This window comes from Liolophura sinensis, chromosome 8 (genome assembly GCF_032854445.1).
Source record: "Liolophura sinensis isolate JHLJ2023 chromosome 8, CUHK_Ljap_v2, whole genome shotgun sequence".
NCBI classification, from domain to species: domain Eukaryota; kingdom Metazoa; phylum Mollusca; class Polyplacophora; order Chitonida; family Chitonidae; genus Liolophura; species Liolophura sinensis.
Genome location: NC_088302.1, coordinates 18,464,436 through 18,485,368, shown reverse-complemented (window position 1 = coordinate 18,485,368; position 20,933 = coordinate 18,464,436). Strand labels below are relative to the sequence as shown.

The 20,933-nt window shown below is 38.8% G+C and overlaps 2 protein-coding genes across 11 annotated transcripts in view; both read right to left on the bottom strand.

The window, feature by feature from the left end:
- LOC135473929 (tropomyosin) overlaps positions 1 to 20,711 on the bottom strand; it is a 33,950-nt gene extending 13,239 nt beyond the window's left edge. For 4 of the 10 annotated variants that reach the window (XR_010444605.1, XM_064753874.1, XM_064753872.1 and 1 more), the window contains exons 1-5: positions 20,354 to 20,709; positions 18,597 to 18,722; positions 6,869 to 7,002; positions 3,760 to 3,877; positions 1,467 to 1,537 (exon numbers count right to left, since the gene is read on the bottom strand). Coding sequence is in view for 9 of the 10 variants with exons in the window: in XM_064753874.1 (XP_064609944.1) it covers positions 1,467 to 1,537; positions 3,760 to 3,877; positions 6,869 to 7,002; positions 18,597 to 18,722; positions 20,354 to 20,467 (563 nt within the window). In the remaining variant the exon portion in view is untranslated. Of the gene's footprint in view, positions 1 to 281; positions 358 to 957; positions 1,029 to 1,466; positions 1,538 to 3,759; positions 3,878 to 4,372; positions 4,491 to 4,588; positions 4,707 to 6,868; positions 7,003 to 12,129; positions 12,413 to 18,596; positions 18,723 to 20,353 lie in introns of those variants that run through there. The other 6 variants (XM_064753879.1, XM_064753877.1, XM_064753876.1 and 3 more) reach the window with 6 other exon arrangements.
- On the bottom strand, positions 12,407 to 16,100 carry LOC135472318 (bromodomain-containing protein 3-like). The gene is made up of 2 exons (XM_064751778.1): positions 15,162 to 16,100; positions 12,407 to 12,508 (listed from the first exon to the last, which is right to left on the bottom strand). The coding sequence occupies exons 1-2, from the start codon at positions 15,843 to 15,845 to the stop codon at positions 12,407 to 12,409; spliced, it is 786 nt and encodes a 261-aa protein (XP_064607848.1). The 5' UTR covers positions 15,846 to 16,100.
- Positions 20,712 to 20,933: the final 222 nt, after the last annotated feature.

The window sequence follows — 20,933 nt, the reverse complement described above, 5'->3', positions numbered from 1 at the left end:
ACATAGACGAGCCGGAGGAGCTTGCAGTTTCCAACAGACAAAAGAAAAAAAAAAAAATGTGTATGCATGTTCCTAGATCCACAACCACCCCCAAGCTGTCATTAGCTGGATGGGACTAAATACTTTGTAGTCCCACATTTAGCTTCATACTCAAAATTAGCCACCTCAGAAAATTTCAACCTATAACGACAGCCACTCTCAGCTAGTGGTGGCAGGTGGATCTGGGTAGATGCCACTAAGGTATTAGCACTATTTAGTTCAAACAAATAACAACAGCTTACCTTCTCGTCTCTAATCTCTAATGTTCTAATGGTGCTAGTCATATTTTGCACTTCCTCTCCCAATGTTTTGGACATACTGCAAAATGGATCATGCAAAAAAAACACACACGTCAAATTAACACACCATGCAATGCTGAGGACTCTTGTTGCAAACAATGCTGTAATCTGACAGTTACCCACTATAAAACCAACTGCTGTTGCCAATACCTCATGGCACAGCATCGTTGAATTTTAATATTGCAGGTCCCACCCAGCCCATGTCCCAAGACAAATTAACATGCGGTTAGATCAAACATCTTGTTGTGATGTTATGTGATATATGTCAATTACATAAAACTATTAAAATGTATAAATACAAAGAAACTATTTGTATAAATTGTATAGAGCTCTCAATTGACTTTTAATACACAAATGAACAAGTAAGTATTAACCAAGCTTATTTTCCAATACTTATGTAACATTAAATACAGCATGTTTTGATGATTGTGTAAAATTGTAGCAAAAAGTCTACTGCAAAACATGCATCTACAGACACTTTGGTCAGCGATTTATTATTAACACAAACTGATAATCATGCTTCCCCATTTCATTTAGGTTGGGAATGACAATTGAGTGTCATTCAAGAAAAGAACAAAAAAATTTTTTGGTTGGGCTGTATGAATTTAAGGCCACCTACGATTCATATTCCTGGGATTTTTCTTCTGCCTTTTCTAACTCTGCTTCAAGCATACATACTCTCCTTGCCGCCTGGTCACAGGGATTGATAGGGAAGGGAGGAAAAAATACACAAATATCAGGTTAATCACATGCTTGTCTTGCATTATTAACAAACATTACAGAAAGACACTCAAAAACTTCTGCTGCATCAACCTTTTTTTTTTTTTTTTCAAACATGCAAGTGTATAAATTAACTCCTTCAAACCTGCAGAGTCTAAGACAAAACTGTGCATTCATATCACAGCTGTCAGTCTGTGTGTGTCTTTCTTCAAAAAGTTTATCCTTCATGTAAGACCAAGCGTAAAATTCGAAATACAACTACATGCATTTCTCTTCACAATTTTGGCACTTGGACAGGCTTACATGAAGGACAAGCCAGTATTAAGAATATATGTACAAGAAGAGCACGCCGTGCCATACACCAACTATACTCCGTGTAAGCCCACACGGATTGGGCGGAGTACTCACGCCTCTGCGGCCTCCATACGGGCCTCAGCACGCTCAAGGTCCACCTCTGTAATCGCGAGCTTACGGGCTGCCTGTGTTGGGAGAATATGGAAATAGGTTATTCCACAAATGTTCATCTGTCATAGAGAAGCTGCAAGCCTTGCTGAAATTTGGTACATTTATAAAACAATCTTTCCTGTTCTATTTTCTCCCATTTAATATTTGTTTTTTCACCAAGACTTGCAACCCCTATAATTGCATCAAAGAGAAAAGATTAGTATGAACACTGGTGGAATTCAATGAACAGCACATCTTCCAATGTAACATGCTTTGGGGACATTTTTTGGTTAATTTCAACAATTTACAACAAATGAATAACTATCCACTTGCATGCTGTTATAAACAGATCGAAAATGAAAACGTAAGGGTCTGGAAAATGGGCGAAACCGAACAATTACAACACACACAGCATATGCGAAAAATGTAAATGCTAAGGGCACTGTAAACCTGAGCAGGCAGATTTGGGGGGGGGGGGGAGGGAAACAGCATGCATCCTATGCAAATTTTACGAATTTCAGTTTTGAACAGAGTTTCCTGAATGGTAATTAATCCGACTCAACCTTGTAAGAGATGAATCAAAGAATAATGACCAAATCGAAGATATTGCAGTAATGTAAGGAAGATACCGCATGGCACAAATTGATAAATTGTAACACTCTCCTGGTCTGCAGCAGTCAGGTACCTTCCAAGGAAGATGCTCCACATGACTGATTTGAAACACACGTAAATTACACACATACAGTCAAATCTGATATCCATTTCAACAGGATGACAAAAAAAAAAAAAAAATGGGATTTGATTTTAAATTTCACTGTATAAGTAAAAACTGTGTACTCTTGCATATCCCAAAAGGTACACATACTGAGCAGAGGCAGGGTCACATGTAATGCGAGCCATAATGTATCATTAGTATTAACAATATCTACACACTGAATCACACCAAATATGTTTTAGTGGAGGTGTGATAAAAACAAAATACACTTACAATAAAAAAAAATGTACTACATGGCACAGTCACATTTGCTGTCAAGAATTCTGTTTCACTACAGAAAAAAAGTACCTGATGCATTTTACAACATATGCCATCAGGGAAGTTCAAGGAAGTTTTAGCCTCAAGGAATGCGTTATCAAATAAGGGTACTACCATGTATAAATTTGTATAACTTCAGCTTGATAGGCTTCTTGACTCATTTTTAAGCACTTGCATACTATTTAATAAGGTGTTCTTAAGGTGTTCTTGAGGTATTCCAAATGTACCATAAGTTTTCATGAATGCACAACATTATAACTCACAAAAAGCATACTCGTGAACTGCAGCAAATGTACAACTGTGACACAAGTAACCCATGTTCAGTCTTGCCAAAGTGGAGACATTATCCAGACATACATGTAATAGGCCAATTTTCATACTGAACATGTTTTTGCTTTATTAAAAATGTTCCACTTTGCCAGGACTTTGAAAAATCACAAAACAATCCATGCTTCTGAAACAAAAACAAACCATGCTTCTTAACACATTTCATTGGAGGTAATATTTCCAACCAAATAACTACTGATACTAAATATATACTGAAATATGAAATGGCTAATCCTTGTTTGCATCAATTATCCTGCTTGGCATTACTTTAAAACAGTCAACTGATTTTGCATCCCAAACACCATTGCTGCCTTTAATTACAGAAAACTGAACAGAAATTTGAAGTACTGTACTGGTAGTAGACACAGGGAAAATGTCAGCAATTGTATCTGCACTGCCCACCAGTCAAATATCTGCGACTTATGTTGCAGAATCTCTGAATGTTGTTGGATGTCTTTCCATGCATTCTGTTCAATGCAACCATTTCTACATTTCACATAAACTTCTAGAGGTCCCAAAATTTTCTGCACCATTACCAAAAAAGGAAGGTCTGTCAACTTACATGTACTTTAAAATCTTTACTATTCTAGACAAAAAATTAAATGTGCCATCTGTAGTAAAACTGTTTTAGTCACAGCAAAGCACACCATGCAGTTATCAAAAATACGCTTAAGTTCACTTAAATTATTTTAAACTTAAGTAATTTCACATTATGGCTTACTTTACATATTCAGCATTTAACTTTTTTGAAAATTCAAATGTAATACTACAAATAAAGTGGAAAACAGAGACATGTAAACATGATGTGCATGTTAGTAGCGACTGCATGAATGGATTAGACACTTGGACGGGTGACCACTCAAAACTCATGCTGATAATGAGTCTGTTCAGCGTCACCTCATCGTATTTACGCTCAGCATCTTCAGCGATGTATTTGGCTTCTTTAAGCTGAGCCTCAAGCTGGTCTATCCTTTCATCATCAGCCACGCTCCTGTTCTCAAGCACCTTGCGTCCTCTGAGGGGATAGAAATCAGCCAGAGATTAGCCATGGTCATAGCACACACAAGGCCCGGGCTCCAGGACTCCAGGGTCCATTGAGCACCTGGATTATAACTCATGCTGCCCGGCAAAACTCAATAATCTGAAAATAAAATCCAAAATTCTTCCGCCCCTGGCTGCAGGAGTAACTGCAAATTTGCACAGTATTCCCAAGGCACTACAAACAAAACAAATTTCTTAGATATCAATGCTGAAAATGAAATGTACAATGTTGACAAGACAAACTCCAATCGTCCAGAGCAATCTGAACCAATTTTCATTCACTCACTGTGCCACAACTGCAGATTTCTAAATTTCTGGTTGAAGTCAGCCTAGATTATCTGGATATGAGATCTATGACCAGAGAAACCTGCAATTGTTAGTGGAGATCAAATGGTTGCTGGTGCTCAGAATTCGAGGTTTGTCAAAAAAATAAAAAAATCACAACATGGGGAGACAGGCCCTGGTTTACCTCCTCGTATTTTCTCTCTGCTTCAGAGGCGACTTCTGTGACAGACTTGAGTGATTCCTCGAGCTTTGACATTCTGTCATCGTCCATGTTTGTTCGGTTAACTAGCGCCCTCCTTGCTCTGAGAGATCAATTTGTTCCACGGAGAGAAAGGAAAGTTGGACAAGTTTTAGTAATGTGGAGGGCATTATAGCTCTGTCTACACAGACCAGAACATACCTCTTCATACTTTTTCTGCAACTCCTCTGCGGTTTCATTGGATTGTTTGACCTGGTCTTCTAGCGTTTCCAAACGATCCTCGTCCATGCAATTACGATCCTGCAGCACCCTGCGTGATCTAGTGAGTGTCAACAATGACAAATCATTATAGCTTGTGGCCAGTGCTGAGCCTGTACTGTACAATGGCTGTACACCAGGTGAACTATGGGTAGATGTGTTGTCAGTACACAGATGTGGGGGTTAAGAGAACCAGCCCTTCTGACAGAGTGATTACTGGACAGTTGCTTGATACAAAAGTATGCAAGAAGCTGAGACACCTTAGTGTTAGGATGGTCCATGTGACAGAGCATAGGCTGAACCAGCCCTCATAAAGTTTCTTCTACAGAGCCAGGTCTAAAGAGCATCTAAATGTACACCCAGTTTCTCTGGGTCCCACCACCATTTACTCTGCTGATCCCACAAGTCACCTGTAACGTAGAGCTGGACTTGGTTTCAGTGACCATATAATGCATGCCTTCTCAACAGTGTGTCCAGTATGTCTGTATGCTCGCTTACGCCACAGTCAGCAAAATAGGTCAGACCAGAGATACAATATTATCATAATGCAGCGAACAATCCTTGCAGTTAAACATTTCTGGCAAATGTCGCATTAACCTAGGAAATCAAAACATACTGATGTGCGAAATGTGGGAAGCATCTACATAGCTTGCATCTTATGTTAAACAGCCCTGAGTGACTGAATAGGTCTTCAGGTACAATATAACAGATTTAAATGTACATTAATATGGTCAAAGATGGATAGCAGGTCAAGTGTCAAGTTAATCGCATCATGCAGGATACCGCTGGTTAATAAATGAGGCTATACAGGTACATTTCCACTGAATATAAGGACAGATGTGGTCAGGAACTTGTAGTATACAACTCTAAGTATCCACCTCCACTATTCATGGGGTAACTTTTGGTTTTGTTTTTTTTTGTTTTTGTTTTAAAAGAAAGGAGACTTGGTTTCAGTCAACGAGAGGAATGCAGAGATAACGAGGTCAAACAAGCCAAATGACCTAGAGAGAAGAGCCCAGAAAATTATTGAATTATCTACAATTACAACACTATAACCATGCAATATAACTTCAACCTTAGTAGTTTAGGGTTTGGAAGACATAGTTCATATGTTTGATATAGAAAAGTTCAGAAAAACCAACGTAATACATGTATACAAGCAGTTTAACATTTTATTGTCTTTCGAAAGCTGTTGATATCAAAGACTGAGGATCTTGTTTTTCTTCTTTAAATTGCGAATATACACAAAAACATAACCTTTAAAGATAGGACCACCCACCCGTAATTATTTTATAATTTAAAGTATATCACATTACAACTGATAAAGTGCTTCAGGTAATTTACAATGTAAAATATGTAGGATAATGAAATACACAAATGTATGTCCACTCCAGTCTACAAGGCAAAGCATGCATAAAGAGGCCATCCAGTTCACTACTTTGTTTTACAACTGTTTAATGTTCTATTATTACTAAAATGCATAGATGCATTTGATTACTGACTTGATTTGAACCAACCAACAATCACCAACATGCAAAGACAGCCACTTCCAATTATAGATGGCTTCAAAAAATGGAGACCGATGACCTCTTTTTAGAAATGACTACTAATAATTGGAATGCAAGATAAATACCATTATTGGCTTAAAAGCTACATATAGAGACAAATAATTTATTACTTCAAAAGAAACTGGAGAAACTGCCTTTTGGCTGCTGATGAGATGGACTGTTGCCCACAGTACACAGATAACAGAAAGGTCAACTGTGGGTGTGGCCAACTGACAAATGTCTTCTATCAAGTTCATGACAATTTTGGCAACCCTGAAGTGCTGCTCCATTGTCTTGAGAGTTTTGATACACCTGACATTGTAAATCTGTCAGACAAGAGCACCAGGCCACACCATTAACATGCCAAACTGAAGGTTCTCAAGCCCTTCTATCTTTACATGTGAATACTGCATAAAATACATTACCACTTGTATCTAGCCAATGATTAGCCTGCTCTATATATATTTCTATCAAAAACCATGGGAATCTTTTCACACTGTAATAGGAATGGGTGAATTTTGTCAAACACTTGAAGCCCTAATTTTCATTTTTTATAAGTTTCAAGAATCTCAAAGATATATTTTAAATCAAATCCAACCTCCAACTGAGTTATATTATCACCAACTCCTATAAAAAGGGCCCAGAGACAACTCTTATACCCTGATGGTGTACAAACCTTTCACTCTCATCTGCAGCTTTGGAAGCTTCCTCTAGCTTCTCTGTGGCACTCTGCAATCTTTCTTCAGTGTGTTCCAAATCTTCCTCAAGTAATGTTGTGCGCCTGTTCAAACCCTGCACTTCACCCTCAAGCTGCACGAAAACAAAACAGAGATATCAATGTTAACTGTGGTCAGTCTATGGACTATCATATGGATAGTCGGTCTTTCGCACGAACACAGCAGTTTATTCTCTGTTCCATGATGATGCATATTTATAAAAATTTAAGAACTAACTTACTGCTCAAATTACAGATCCATATTCATAACAAATGTATCTGTAACAGTCTAATCTGCAATTAACACTAACTCCAGATCAGTATGGATGACAGGTATGCAGTTACCTCTACTTATATAAAAAAGTTCAGTCGCAAATGAAATGTAAATTAGTTTTTTCAGTCTACCAACTATCTCAATTACACCAACATGCATCTCTAGCAAACCATTTGCCTCCTGGCTTCCATGTTGTACACAACAAACACTTAGAGGTCACACAGAGGTCAAAGTGCCAATGTCAAATACCCTGGACACTTCCCGGGGTCAAAATTGGTATAATAAACTAAAAACACACAAGCTTTTACGGGACAGTGGAAATTCCACAAAATGTACTGTAAGACACAAAAATTGTGCTATGTACAATGGTACAAAAAACACCCCATTTGCAGGTTTTCATGAAAACAAATCCCACAGTTATACTGAGTGACAAAGCACAACTTCAGTGTGCTATTCATTTTTATGTAGCCACCAGAATTCAATTTGTTTTTCTTTCAGGGTAAAAATAACATTCCCATTCCATTATATCCAGGAAAAGTCTATGTATGTCAGAGTCTGTGCATGTGCGTGTCTATGGCCATTTTTTGTAGGATCCCTATGCAGTATGTGGGACAGGAGGCTAGAGTTATAGCTATAAGTCAATGGCCACCACATGTTATTAAAAGCAATTTTTCTCTGATGCATCAAAACCTACAAATCCATGAAATACAGACAGACACTGAATTTATGACTACTTTAAACTTAGCTTTGATCAAGAAACCTGCTGAACAGATGACAATGCCATTGATACCTCCCCACAGGTAGAATGGAAAATTAGACTGGGCCCAGTGATGCAGTGAATTACTTCAGCCCAGGGCATCAGCATTTATACCACTGCAAGCCAGTGCAGGGTTGTTTTTTGTGAAACTTCATAGGGAGACATGTACAACATCTGAATTATACAAGTAACTCCATGAAGTAATTTTATTTACATTATAGGGTCTTGGTCCACAGCAAATCATTGTTAGAAACTTTAGTGAAAGCAGATAATAAATTAAATATTGCTTCATAAAAAAATAGGTCCCAAATTTATGGATTACCGCACCTCAACATTCATGTAAAACTGGTCTCCATATTTTAATAAAAATTAAGTTCAGTCTGAAACATTTAAAACCAACGCACAGAAAGCTTTCGGAGCTATATATCCATATGTAGCATATATACAAGAACAAACTGACAGTGTGCTGCATACATGGAGGGTCATCAGAAGGTTGACATTCTGCACTCTCTTCCAGTAGAATATCTGTGTTATGTAAATAGTACACAAATGTAGGTTAGCTCTTCAGGCTTAGCCTATACAAGCATATAGCTGTGTATGAGATCACCGCTGTAGGTGTGTGTATATACAAACATAGGAGTGCAGCAGGATTGATGCTGACTATACAATTACAACTCACAGATCACATAATTATCAATGCGACCCAGCGAGGACCCGGGCAATCTGCTGTCCACTGACTCACCAACCTTACAGCTACCGAAAACCTCCAAATTATTCCATGCAACTTGGTGGAAAAGTTTTGTCAAGTATCTGTAGGGAGTTGCTACTGCCCGGAGGCATAATACACACAAGCACACTGCAGATGTGATTAAGCCCTTGAACAAGCATACAAATGTGCATAATCTCAAATGTTTCAGACAGGTTATCATCTATTACTAGTTGACTAGACACCTGTATTTCCACTCAATCATGTATACAACAAACAAGGCTGGTGTATTTGTGCACAAACACGAATATAAAGCACTGGAAACTATCGAAGATTGATCATTCAAGAATTAAGGCATACATGTAGGTTTAAGGATGTACAGTTTTTAGACACTGTTTTAGAGTATGCTGTAATTTATACCAGTAAAATAATCCTTTGTGAAGGATCTAACTGTATAATTCATACACACAAGTCATTCGCAATAATGATGCAATGTCAGTACATGGTCTGATCCACCAACATACCACAGTTGTCATTATCAAAGCGCTGAACAACTACGCATGTAGTTAAAATGAAGCTGTACACATCTGTGTGCTCTATCAATTAGTGTTGTACAGTAATCCTTTGAAATCCACACCTTACACACAGAGGGCTAGTATATAGTACATAGAATTAAATTCTTGGTCACTAGATAAATGTTGGTGCAGATTTCGCTAGAACAAATTTTATTTGTGTACAGCTCCAGCTGGGGTTTCTATCAGAGGTCACAGAAGTATAGTAGGGTTTTCAAACTCTACCCGGACTCCACCTACATATCACACAGGCCCATTTCCTTCCTTCCCACAGGGTAATGCTCCACACATGCATCCCACAGGCCCGAGTTTTAATAACAGATACCATACCTCCAGTTCTTACATGTCTTTGAACAATCTTCAGACAACCTGCTAAAATTCTGCCTAGCACCAACACTACCCAAACCGGCAATCAAACCTCCTAACTTTTATCTTCTGGCTTTGACAGCTGGCACGGTGAAAATGATAATGAAAATGATTACTGTTCACTGTTACCCTTCACCCTTCCACACCTTTCAAACTTTTGTTTAAGAAATTTTAAACTGTTTTCCACTGGTTGCAGGTCATCGTCTTCAAATCATACTCCATGAATCCCTAGATAGTAAATAATACCAATAACCTGTTCTACCAGGTTAATAACGAAGGCCAGACATGCACATAGCACAATCTAGACTAAAATAGGTTCATGGATCAATCAAGGTCACATGAATAATAACAATATGCCTGTTTTAGTTTTATTCTATACATGGTCTACCCATACACGTTTATTGTTCACAATCTTCCATGTGCATAATGAAGTCAGAGTGCATGCAGATATGGGCACAAGACACACATGGCATTTACTTCAACACCTTAAAAAGTGATTCGAACATCTAGAAAACCTTTGTTTAATTTAAATATTTACAACTAGTCCCAAGGAGATTAAATAAAAGTAAATACATGTACAGAAATGTTCAACACAGATCAACACTGCACGCTTGTCTGATAGATCCACACGAGAAGTTGGCCACTTACTGCACTTACTATAGCTTACAGTATCAAGTACACCTAAGCTGCTAACATGTCATTTTTTAGGATATATCTGAGAGTGAATTGCCAGACGAGAGTGTGACCACACCCTAAATTTTTCACGCCATTCAATGAAATACTTAGTGTGAAAAAGGATGTGACTGACTGTGCTTTTTGAAGATATCATGAACAGCTCAGTGTTCAGGCCCATCCTGTTAACCAGTAAAGTAAGCCGACTATGTTTTCCCTTGTAAGGGCATGGCTAGCTTTCCCAGCTTTGACAGGGTACTATACATTCCCTGTCAGTTTGCTGTCAATGCACTTGCTTCTGTTAACAGGAAGTGGGTAGACCATGTAAAATAACAACCTCTTGTCTGAAGTACGATAGGTTTGTCTGGTCATGTCATGACGCACTCTACACGCACACACACACACACACCAGTAAAGTGATACATTTACATAAATCAACTTGGGAAGGCTGCTAATTGACAAAAGTTTAAAATTCAGCATTATTGCAAAGAAAATGCGATAGAAAAGTTGCCCTTGAACAAGGTTCTCTCACTTAATACTTTAATCTTTCCATACAGCCTAAACCCTTACCTTTACTCAATTATTTTATAGATGGCATTGATTTAATTTGCCATGCTCTATTTATTAGGGTCAATCATAATTTCCATTGTGTTACCTCCTACTGAAGATTCTTTATGCGAGCAGAAAATTTAGGATGGTTAATCCCTCTTATTTAAGTATATTAGCTGAGGCTCTGTGTATGTTTAAAACATTTCTCCTGACCTATATGTTTCTGACCTTCAATCCTTGACGAACAATAAGCTTAGAGTTTACCCTACTGCTATACACAGATGATCATGGGCACAAACAAATGAATGGAATTTCATACACAAGGTATCCCAAGTTATCTGTGCAAAACAAATCCATATTTATAAATTTAACTGAATCAAAAACAGTTTATAAACAAATTCTCAAATGTTCAGTTTTGTTTAGAAAACTAAAAGTGACAATCCTGTTTGCATAAATGTGCAGTCACTGCCACACCAACTAAAATGTTGCCTTTATCGTTTATTGTAGGCAACATGAACAATGTCAATGTTTGGTCACATTACTGCATAACATGTATCTATAATGAATGAACAAATTAATCATCCCACTGCAGTCAGACATGTTATGGCTTTATGATATGTCTACTGAGTGGACACAATGTGAATACGGACTGCAGATTCCTATGATCTGTGTCACGTCTACTACAAAATAAAAATTCATTTTTCACACTTTGGTTCTCTGTCTTATGAGTCTCTATCACTAAATGGAGGCTGGGAATGTTGTATCTCTGCTGCTTCCAACTTCATTTCCTAGAGTCATTATCAAAAGGTCTGTATCTCTTCGCATAATAAATGTAAATTCTCTTTTAGTATAATACTGTCAATGATCGAGTATTTTATAATTTGCCTTAATTTTAAACAATGCCTGTGGCAGTGTCCTTTCCTAACCACTCCCACTCAAAACTGTACCACTGTTAACTGCCAAGGCAGTACATGCACCTTAAACTTGTCATGCGTGAACAAACAGTTCCCGCTATTTACTCTCTCAATGACGTGCCATTAGCATTGCACCTTTTTCAACCACGGCACCCGACTCTCCCTAAACATTAACAACTTTGGCCAGTGCATGATAATAACAATAGTAAACTGCGAGCACCAGAAACAATAGCTATGCCTATGGACGTATCCTACGGCGATAACACGTATGTCGTTGTTGACATGCATTTCACTGGGGAGACATTAAAGTTGCTCAACTTCGACACACAGATTTTCCCGGGTGACATGGTTTTTAAGGGTACATTTACTTTCCTAGGAGAAACTCGACCACGCCTTTTTAAGGGACACCTACCGATTCAATTTTCTTCTCCAACTCTTCAATCTTAGCGTTTTTTTCCTCCACTTGGTCATGCCAGTAGTCTTTTTCATCCATGACCGCGTTCATTTTCTTTTTAAGGTTTCCTAGGGCATTTGATGTCTGCATTTGCAGACTGCCCCTGTTTCGTTGTTGGTAATCCATTTCTGAGTTGTGTTGCTCGAGAAAACGGCACACTTTTACAAAGGCAAACAACAAGGAAAAATTACACTAAAAATGGCCGATCGCAGAGAACAGGAATGAGACCAACTACTCAACCACCGGCTTTATGAATCCGCCACAAAATAACACCCTGTTTTTCCAGGCTAGTGGTCACAGCAAGCCCCGTTTCAACACGGCCGTCACGACTCTTCCACTATATGACAAAATGGGCCAAATTCAGTCGACATGCACTGCAAAACTGTCAAGTTAATGCCGTTTTCAACTGAATATCTGTGCGCCGACAAGAAGTGAAGAGGCGGCTAGGTGTATTGCTGATCATGTGACCATTTCCGAGTCACAGCGAGTCACCTGTGCTGTGCCGACAAGTGTCACACCTCCCTCCGCGGTCAGCTGTCAACTTGATTCACGTGGAGTTGTTATCTGTATCGGCTGGAGCAGTCAAACTCGTTCTGTCCTCGGCGGCCAACCGGTTAGGGGAAACGGATTATCGCGCAGTCTTTATCGTGAATGGGATTAAGTATTATGTATTAGAATTATAGTCACTTTATTTTGAAGAATCCGCACGTTTGTTTCTAGACGACTATCGAGAACAGCAAGTGTACTGGTTAAAACAACATGACGCCTAATCCTGCAGTTATGACATAGGGACGGGCCACAACTTGAGCTACTGTGATTTAAAAACCTATACACTGACTTAATAGGTAAGTATACGCAATATAATTACGTCTATATAAATTCTAAATGAAACATAATAAAGGCAATGGATTTTCTACTGATTAACAAAGTCACATATAAAGCATAAATGACTAATGTATATGGACTAATGCAGTCTCTAAATGCGTATATACAAACTGAAAATGGTTACTAAGTTGCTTTTCCATCTCTAATTAAATGTGTGCATACAACGTCAGCATATACAAGTTTGCATATATACACTGCAAACATATGAATCAAGCAGTGATAAGTTCTATCCGTTTAATGTCCAAAGATTAAGTTTTTCCTTTTTGCGTAGATTTCCAAATCACCGAAGCAGTATGGCCTAAATACACGTCTATGTGTATAGACATATACACGTTCATGTGTATAGACAAATACACATTCATGTCTACAAACACGAAGGCACTTATTTACACCTATTGAACTTCAAGCTGTAGTGTGCTCTCAGCTGCGTGTGCAGATATGAAAACTGAACACCTGTTTATTCTTTAATTGTAACAATTCTGCTTTCCCCAAGTTTTCGCAGCCTGTAGTGGCTTTGATGACGGAATGCATGCGTGCATCTGGATGTCGCCATGTCCATATAGCTGACATATGCACTGTATCAAATTTGTTCACAATATATACACTAGAAGTAATCGTAACCGTTGTAAACAATCGCAGCTTCTAGTTGACCTCATCCTAGGGGTTGAGCAATAATTATCGGTGGGACCGGGCAAAAAAGTACCTGTGGAGTTCGGAAGTTATTTTTTCTTCTCTTTCTGTACAAAATTGGCAGTTAAGACATAATTTGCAGACTTTTCACATAAAACATCCTTTTTACCGCCATAAAAAAGAATCGGTAAGATAATTTCCAATAGCAATCACGTTAAAGAGCAATATTTATTAACAATAATTATAAGAATTGAACTTATGTCTTGTTTATGTTCTTTAAACGTGTATACGGTATGCTGCATTGTAAGGCAGTTTTTCTGTCCAACACGTTAAAGTTCCGAAGATCATGCAATGTAGGATCGACCATGATTTTTTCTTTTGCAGAAAATTTTGATTAGACCGGATTTTTTTGTGACAGATTTCCTGTCCTTCCCATTGCAATAATATTGCTCAGCCCCTCAAGAGTGAATATTCAGGAATTGTGGCGAGGTACTTAAAATGATCAATGATAATAAGGTCACCCAGGAAATGTCGCCACAAGGGACTAAAGACCATTGCACGTGTACTGTCTATTATATTTTGCCCGGAAGCAAATATTTTTATTTATTATTTTCTTTAATAATGTGAATATTCTTACGATTTTCCTTGCATAATCTATGTTTCATGAAAAAGATAGGCAATAAAATAGCCATTTAGGATCGAAGGACATCGAAGTCATCAAGTATTTGATATCTTCGAGCTTATCTGGCCAAAGTACAAAATTTCTAAATGGAAGAAAACTTCAGTTCACTGTGGGAAGAACAAACTTGCTTTAATGGCCAGCTATAAACCAAAACTACCGCGGAATGAATCAAGTTTAAGCTAGAGAGAAGTACACAAACACTACTCAGTTCCATGAAATGATGCCGCCATCTTCGTTCCACATCTGCATGTGTTTATTGCAGATGTCAAAACTTTGAGCCCCTGCACATGCGCAACAGATTCCGTTAGGCTGGTTATTTCTGTACTTCGTTACCGTGGCAACGGTTCACCACCCGAAACTTAATACCTGGTTTTGAGTACATAGGGTTGCCGTATGCATGCGTACGTATAAATAGGTATACAACGAAGCCACAAGAAGCTACAAGAAACAGATGGGGGGGGGGGGGGGGGGGTAGGCCTACCTATTTACATAACTCTATACCTGTGGGGGCTCAGAGGATGGGCAATTTGCACAGTACAGGCTCCAAAGTACCAGTATATACACGCTTTAGGGACCCTCTGTACACGTTCAACCGATAGTCTTATCAGGCACTATGTATGCCATTTATTGCATTTACCCATTCTACAAAGCATATACAAAGTATGCATGCACTGAAAAATCTGGAAACATAACCCACTTGCATATATACCGCTACATACATGCAGAGATTCAAAAGAACATTTGGTTTTTCATGTCTGTGCTGTGAACGTCTATAGAGTAATATCATCCATACCCTTCTCATGGCTGTCCGAGCAATATTCTGCAGTTCCGTTCCTATAATTGCAAACTTTATCATAGTGTTTGAATTGATGCTGAAGTTTGGGCAAGGGAAGAAAATCCCCGTGGAATTATTTTGTTGTTGCTGCTGCTGCATTTGGATCTGTCGTAGCCGGGACTGGCGGCGAGGAGGTGGAGGGGGCCGATCTTGTTTCTTGGACTCCTCATCCGACATCTCCAGATCGGAAAACATCGGCACATTACTGTAAATGATACGATCGTATTCGTCACGGAAATTTCCAACAGCCGTATTCCCACCTTCAGGTTCGGGGCGTCTGCTGGAGTGTTTCGACTTTTTGGACTTTTTCTTTTCCCTTTTCTCACTTTTTTCACCCTTTTCACCGTCCTTGTCTTTGTCTTTGGATTTTTTCGTTTTTTTCTTTTTCACTTTTTTCGTCCCGTCCTTTTTCTTGACTTTATCAGTCGATTCCTGCTCGTCCATCACACAATCACTTTTCTGCGCACTGTCCGTTATGCCAACTTCCAAGTTCGCAGATGAATCTTGCGACAAATTTAAACTTTGTGAATCCTGAGACAAGTTATATTGTTGTGTCTCCTGAGATAAACTGAGTTGAGATTCTTGTGACAACCTTAAAGTCTCCACATGATCTTGTTCACCTGGTATCAAGGTGTCACTCATTTCCGGATAATTCCTAAAGTCCAAATATTGCACACAACCGAGACAAAATGGCCTTGTCTTACTTTCTTTCTAATACGAAGGCTGACATTCGCCAGAAATCTCCTCAACATGAAACGGCCTCGGCAATAACATTGTCTACGTCACGTGAATTTTATTCTTGAACACAACAAACTGCACACACGTCTGTCGAACCGATCAACGACAGCTAAAAATAACTGTCCCAGTGCGGAGGGGTGTAGCTCAGCAGACGGAAAAGCGCACAACCTCTCTATTCATTGCTGGCCTTTCAATCTGGTTGGCATTCCTCGCGTTGTATTCCATATAAGGCTGTATGACGTCACCTCAACTGAGCCATGATTCAGCCCCAGCTTCACGTTGAACTCTGACCCCAAATAGAGTATTCCAGCGCGAGGCGGTGTGTACATGCACAGGGCTGGCTGGGTATCTCGACACTTAGAGCCGTGCTAACAAATATTCACAATAGGCTGGGGCGCATTAGGTTAGACACCGAGATATGCTATACGGAGAGGAATGGTTCTCGTGTATAGTCCTTTGTGAGCTGGTAACTTATATAACTTCTGAAGCTGAGCCGTGTCTTGCATTCTAAGACATATGCCTTCTTGAACCCCAGGTATTTCTTGTCAGCCGTAAGGGATCCTATCCAGGCCCCACATATAACATGGCACAGCTTCCAGTACACACAACTGCACAACCAGACTCCATCAATTCTCCACTTTCCTTCATGTAAAACACCCACGTAAATTGGCAGCTTCCTGGTTTAATAACTTAACCAGTTTGGCCTCTGTAGTGAATGTTAGGGTGCGTAAAATGCCGTCCATGACTCAAAAATATGCGTAGACCTACATGTAGAACACATCTTTATGGCAGTCCTCTGTTGTTGTATCATACAGTGAACCCCTAAGAATTTACAACGGTCTTAAAATAAGCCGTACATTTTTTTTTTTTACCGAACAAAAGAATGTCACGAGACAGAGATGAAATCCGCCAGATGGTGATATACATATCCAAATATTACCAGATACAATCATTATTGTATTTTCAATAACGAACGTTAAAAAAAAAGTGTAATAAACTATGAAGTGTGAGGCAGGTCTGAAGATGTCAAGAATTAATTCAACACTTGTATCCCACCTAACAAATTTGTATGCGATGCAAACTCTTATAGAGTGAAAAAAAAAATAGAAGTAAAAACCACTTTCATTAACAACTGTAGAGTTATAAGTGTTTCTATTTATGTCTGTAGTGTTTTTAGTGTGTAAACAGGGTGCACAAGCCCATTTGCAAAAATGAGATTTCGTTCTAGAGACCATGCTGTGAGCTTTTATGAAATCAGAGAGGGTGACGGCTGGCGTTGCCCCGCCCACCCTTGAACCAGATTCACAACTGTGCCTAAACACGATCATATTAAGTAGCTAACAAACCCCAAAGCTGATATGGTCACCCTTGACTGCAAATGACTTTCGCCTAGGTTAAACTATACAACCTTGTGAAAATAGACTAATCAGGCGCTTGACCTAGACTATAATTATATTGGCATGCGTGCAAGAGTAGAAATTATTAATCCCTTAATATCCATCTAAAGGGAACGTAAGTAGGGTTGTCAGGTACAAAAGAAAGTGCAATTATTTCCTTAGGGCTCGATATGCCTACTTTCCCCAAACAATCATAAATTCACACATAGAGGTGAACTATTCTTGAGCATGACGTTAACTAACCAAGTAAAAACTTGCGAACAGCCCTACATGTACTTTGGTTCTGACCACAAATAGGTACTATGGTTAGTGCCATTTTCTGCTGGGATGTGGCCGGAATATATACCATACCCTCAGCTCATCCATATAGCCTAAGACCAATGAAAAGCTACATTACATAGCCATTGCATCGTTATTATATTTCATTCATTTCCACGCTTCCACCAGAAGATAGTATTTCCTGCAATTCAGCTGATAACATTTCTGGCAACTGACATGGAACTTAAAAATGCAGAAGAAAGCCATCGCTTGGCACTATATCACACTATAACCTTGACATCAGTAAAGGTCATTTGACTGCCGTGAAGGTCAAAGCAAGTTTCACATACCCTCTATGCAATATCGTTTTGCTTTTAGCTTTATTCATTCTTTAGAAGTACTCACTTTTTTCGTTAGAAACTTGGGCCATTAATGCGGCATCTTTTGGTGCTTTTTAATTTACCACACGAATTCCCCTTGTTCCACCGACTTATCTTGGTGACTATCGGCTATAATGCTTCTGGTATTCACTTATCACCTTATAGAATTGATATTTGCATTAAAGATTTTTTATAAGCCGTTTTCCACATAATTAGCGCTGCCTGTGTAAACTAATTACTATACAGGTTAGTAAATAAGCAACTGTAAGTACTAAAATGAATAATTCTTAATTACTTAATTTCTGGAAAGAAATTATCTTAGATTACGTGTGAACAATATAAGCTCATGTCGATATCTTATGGTATATCAAGCTGAAATGTCAAATGGTATATTCTGTGTATATCTGTTATACATTTATCTGAGACTTGTTGAAACCAGTTTTCTATTTGACGTATCATGCATGATTGGGTCCGGAGTGTTCGATGATATTCCCTATTGCTAGAAAATGTTAAAGCATGACCTCTGTATGACCGCTAACCTTCACTGGTATACAAAAGCCCCCCCCCACCCCTTCAATTCCCCAGGAGAAACCATATCTGTATCAAAAAGCGGTACTTACCTCGGTGACCCTCTTGTCCTGGGTTTCCAGTTTTGTTTGTGCCTCAAGAAGTTGTTCGTTAGCATTGTCGAAATCATTTTCAAGGTTGGCGTATTTCTTTTGCAGATTGCTGAGATCTTCTTCAACCTGGGAGAAAAAAAGGAGGTAAATGACAGGAGAAAAAAAACATAAGATGTAACATTTTGTTCCAAATGGCGTATAGAGCTTCTCTCATAAGTGTAAAATATATTATACGGAAATGTACATGTTAATTTCTTCAGTAATGCGATTTCCAAATTTACCCAACATTTAAGGCCGTCAGACAATCGCTTATATAAAATATTACCTGTTTTATGGCACAGTAAATATGCTGTAATGGATCGTTTTGATCGTTTTGATTGAATGTCATTATAATCCCATTCCTTTTCTTATGTTTATGTTCATTGGGTTAATTTAATAAAGGCTCTACTGGGAAATAAATCAAAGTGCATTTAATCATCCGCGTTGATTGTGGCGTTTTATTTTTGTGGTTGGTAGAGCGTGTTAACTTTACGATCATTGTTGTGGTCGTTAGTTATGTCAACACTCAACAAACTTGGCCCTCATCACAACCGGTGGTTAATGTGCCTGTCACTTGTTCGCCAGTTTTAACAAGCTGTATGTGTTTTTTTCTTTACAGGACAGATTTAAAACACGTGCTCTTTACAAGGTTGTTGTAAAGTTGTCATTTTGGAACCGTTGAGCATGCGCATTGAGATGTCAACAGAACCACGTGCGTGACACATGGCAAGCGAGGACGAACTGTCAAGCCGAAACTGATGACAAGCAGAGCACCGACTCTGTTGGACTGTCTGCCGTGAATTTGATCACTCATCAAAAGATTAACATTAGACATAACCACCAATTGCTTGCAATTTCACAGAAAATGATAGTTTTCTTGTATTTTTAAATTTTTGTTCGCACTACATTAATTCATCGATGTAAATAAATTTTAAATATTCATAAATTTAGCAGAATTTGTTCGTGTTCTGTATTTATAGCATTTTTTACACGCGGTAATTCTAGAAAGACGCCGTTCTAGAAAGAGGTAGATGGAAAAAGAGATGAAAAAAGGGAAACTGGTTTTAAATTTGTTTTGACAGTTAACATCAGCCCGCAGACCTGAAGTGCACGTGAAGTATAGATAGAAGCCACCAGGGCCTGGAAAGCCGTGTATCCAAGTCCAGTATACCGATGAATGTAGGTATAGGCCAACATCAGATTGGGTTACCAACATGGCGGCCGGCGTTTTGAAGGTTGGAATAACAGCTAAATGGAGAAAACTGCCAGCGAAGACCTTTTCGTTATGTGAATGTCACCATTTTGCTGAGATAAGCAGATTCCTTTACTGTATACGTCCCTTGTCATTCTTAACGGCCTAAGAAAGCTACAGTTTGTGAGTGCAATATTTGATGTACGTGAGGAGAGTAATTCTTTGACGTTTGTATAGCTAAGAATAAATTTTCTGTTCGACTGGCAAGTGCCAAACTTTCTCAGTGCAAATTTCGAAAGATACACCAGTAAAAAGACGAGGGAAACGTCATAATTTGCTGGATACATTTCACCCTGTACCAAAACATTTTATTTTATGTATAAAATTTTATACATAAAATATCCACAGGCCACTGTTTTCATTTTGCAAAACTTTTAAGCGAAAACTGATATCTCTGTGAATTTTGTAGGGCAAGTTAGTCAATATTTGGAAGAAACAGATACATAAAAAAAGTTTGATTTCTTACCTTTGCCTTTTGCTCTTCGGTTTCCCTTAGTTTTTGCTGTAACTCCTCGGACTTGTCCAAGGCATTCTCCTTTTCCATTTTCATGGCTAACATCTTCTTCTTGATGGCTTCCATGTTGACTGTTTTCTGGATTTATCCAAGAAATAAAACGACAAAATGAGTAAAGGGAATTAAAAGCAATAGGAATGCTTCGCTGGCGAGACGATGTGCCTTTGCGGACGCCTTTGGCTTGTGACGGGGTACTAGGACTGCAGACGAGAGTAACGGGAGCTTGTGGTGCCCGGAGACGGCGACTGGCTTCACCACAGACGAAAGAGTCTGTACTATTACCCGATGACTCGAAAAGGCTGCGATGAAGTTAACTCTTATTCGTCCAGATTTCTAGCTTTGAGGCCTCCGTCACACGGGTGTTTTAACGGTTAACCTATCAGAACACGCGCCCTCTGAGAGGAGAGTGTAGCAATTGGGGAACGTCACGACGAACCCAGATTCAGTTACAACCTTCTTTGGCAAAGTTGAAAAGCAGTAGGGGGAAACCCTTGGACCATCTCATTGCTAAGTCTACTACAGTTATATGCAT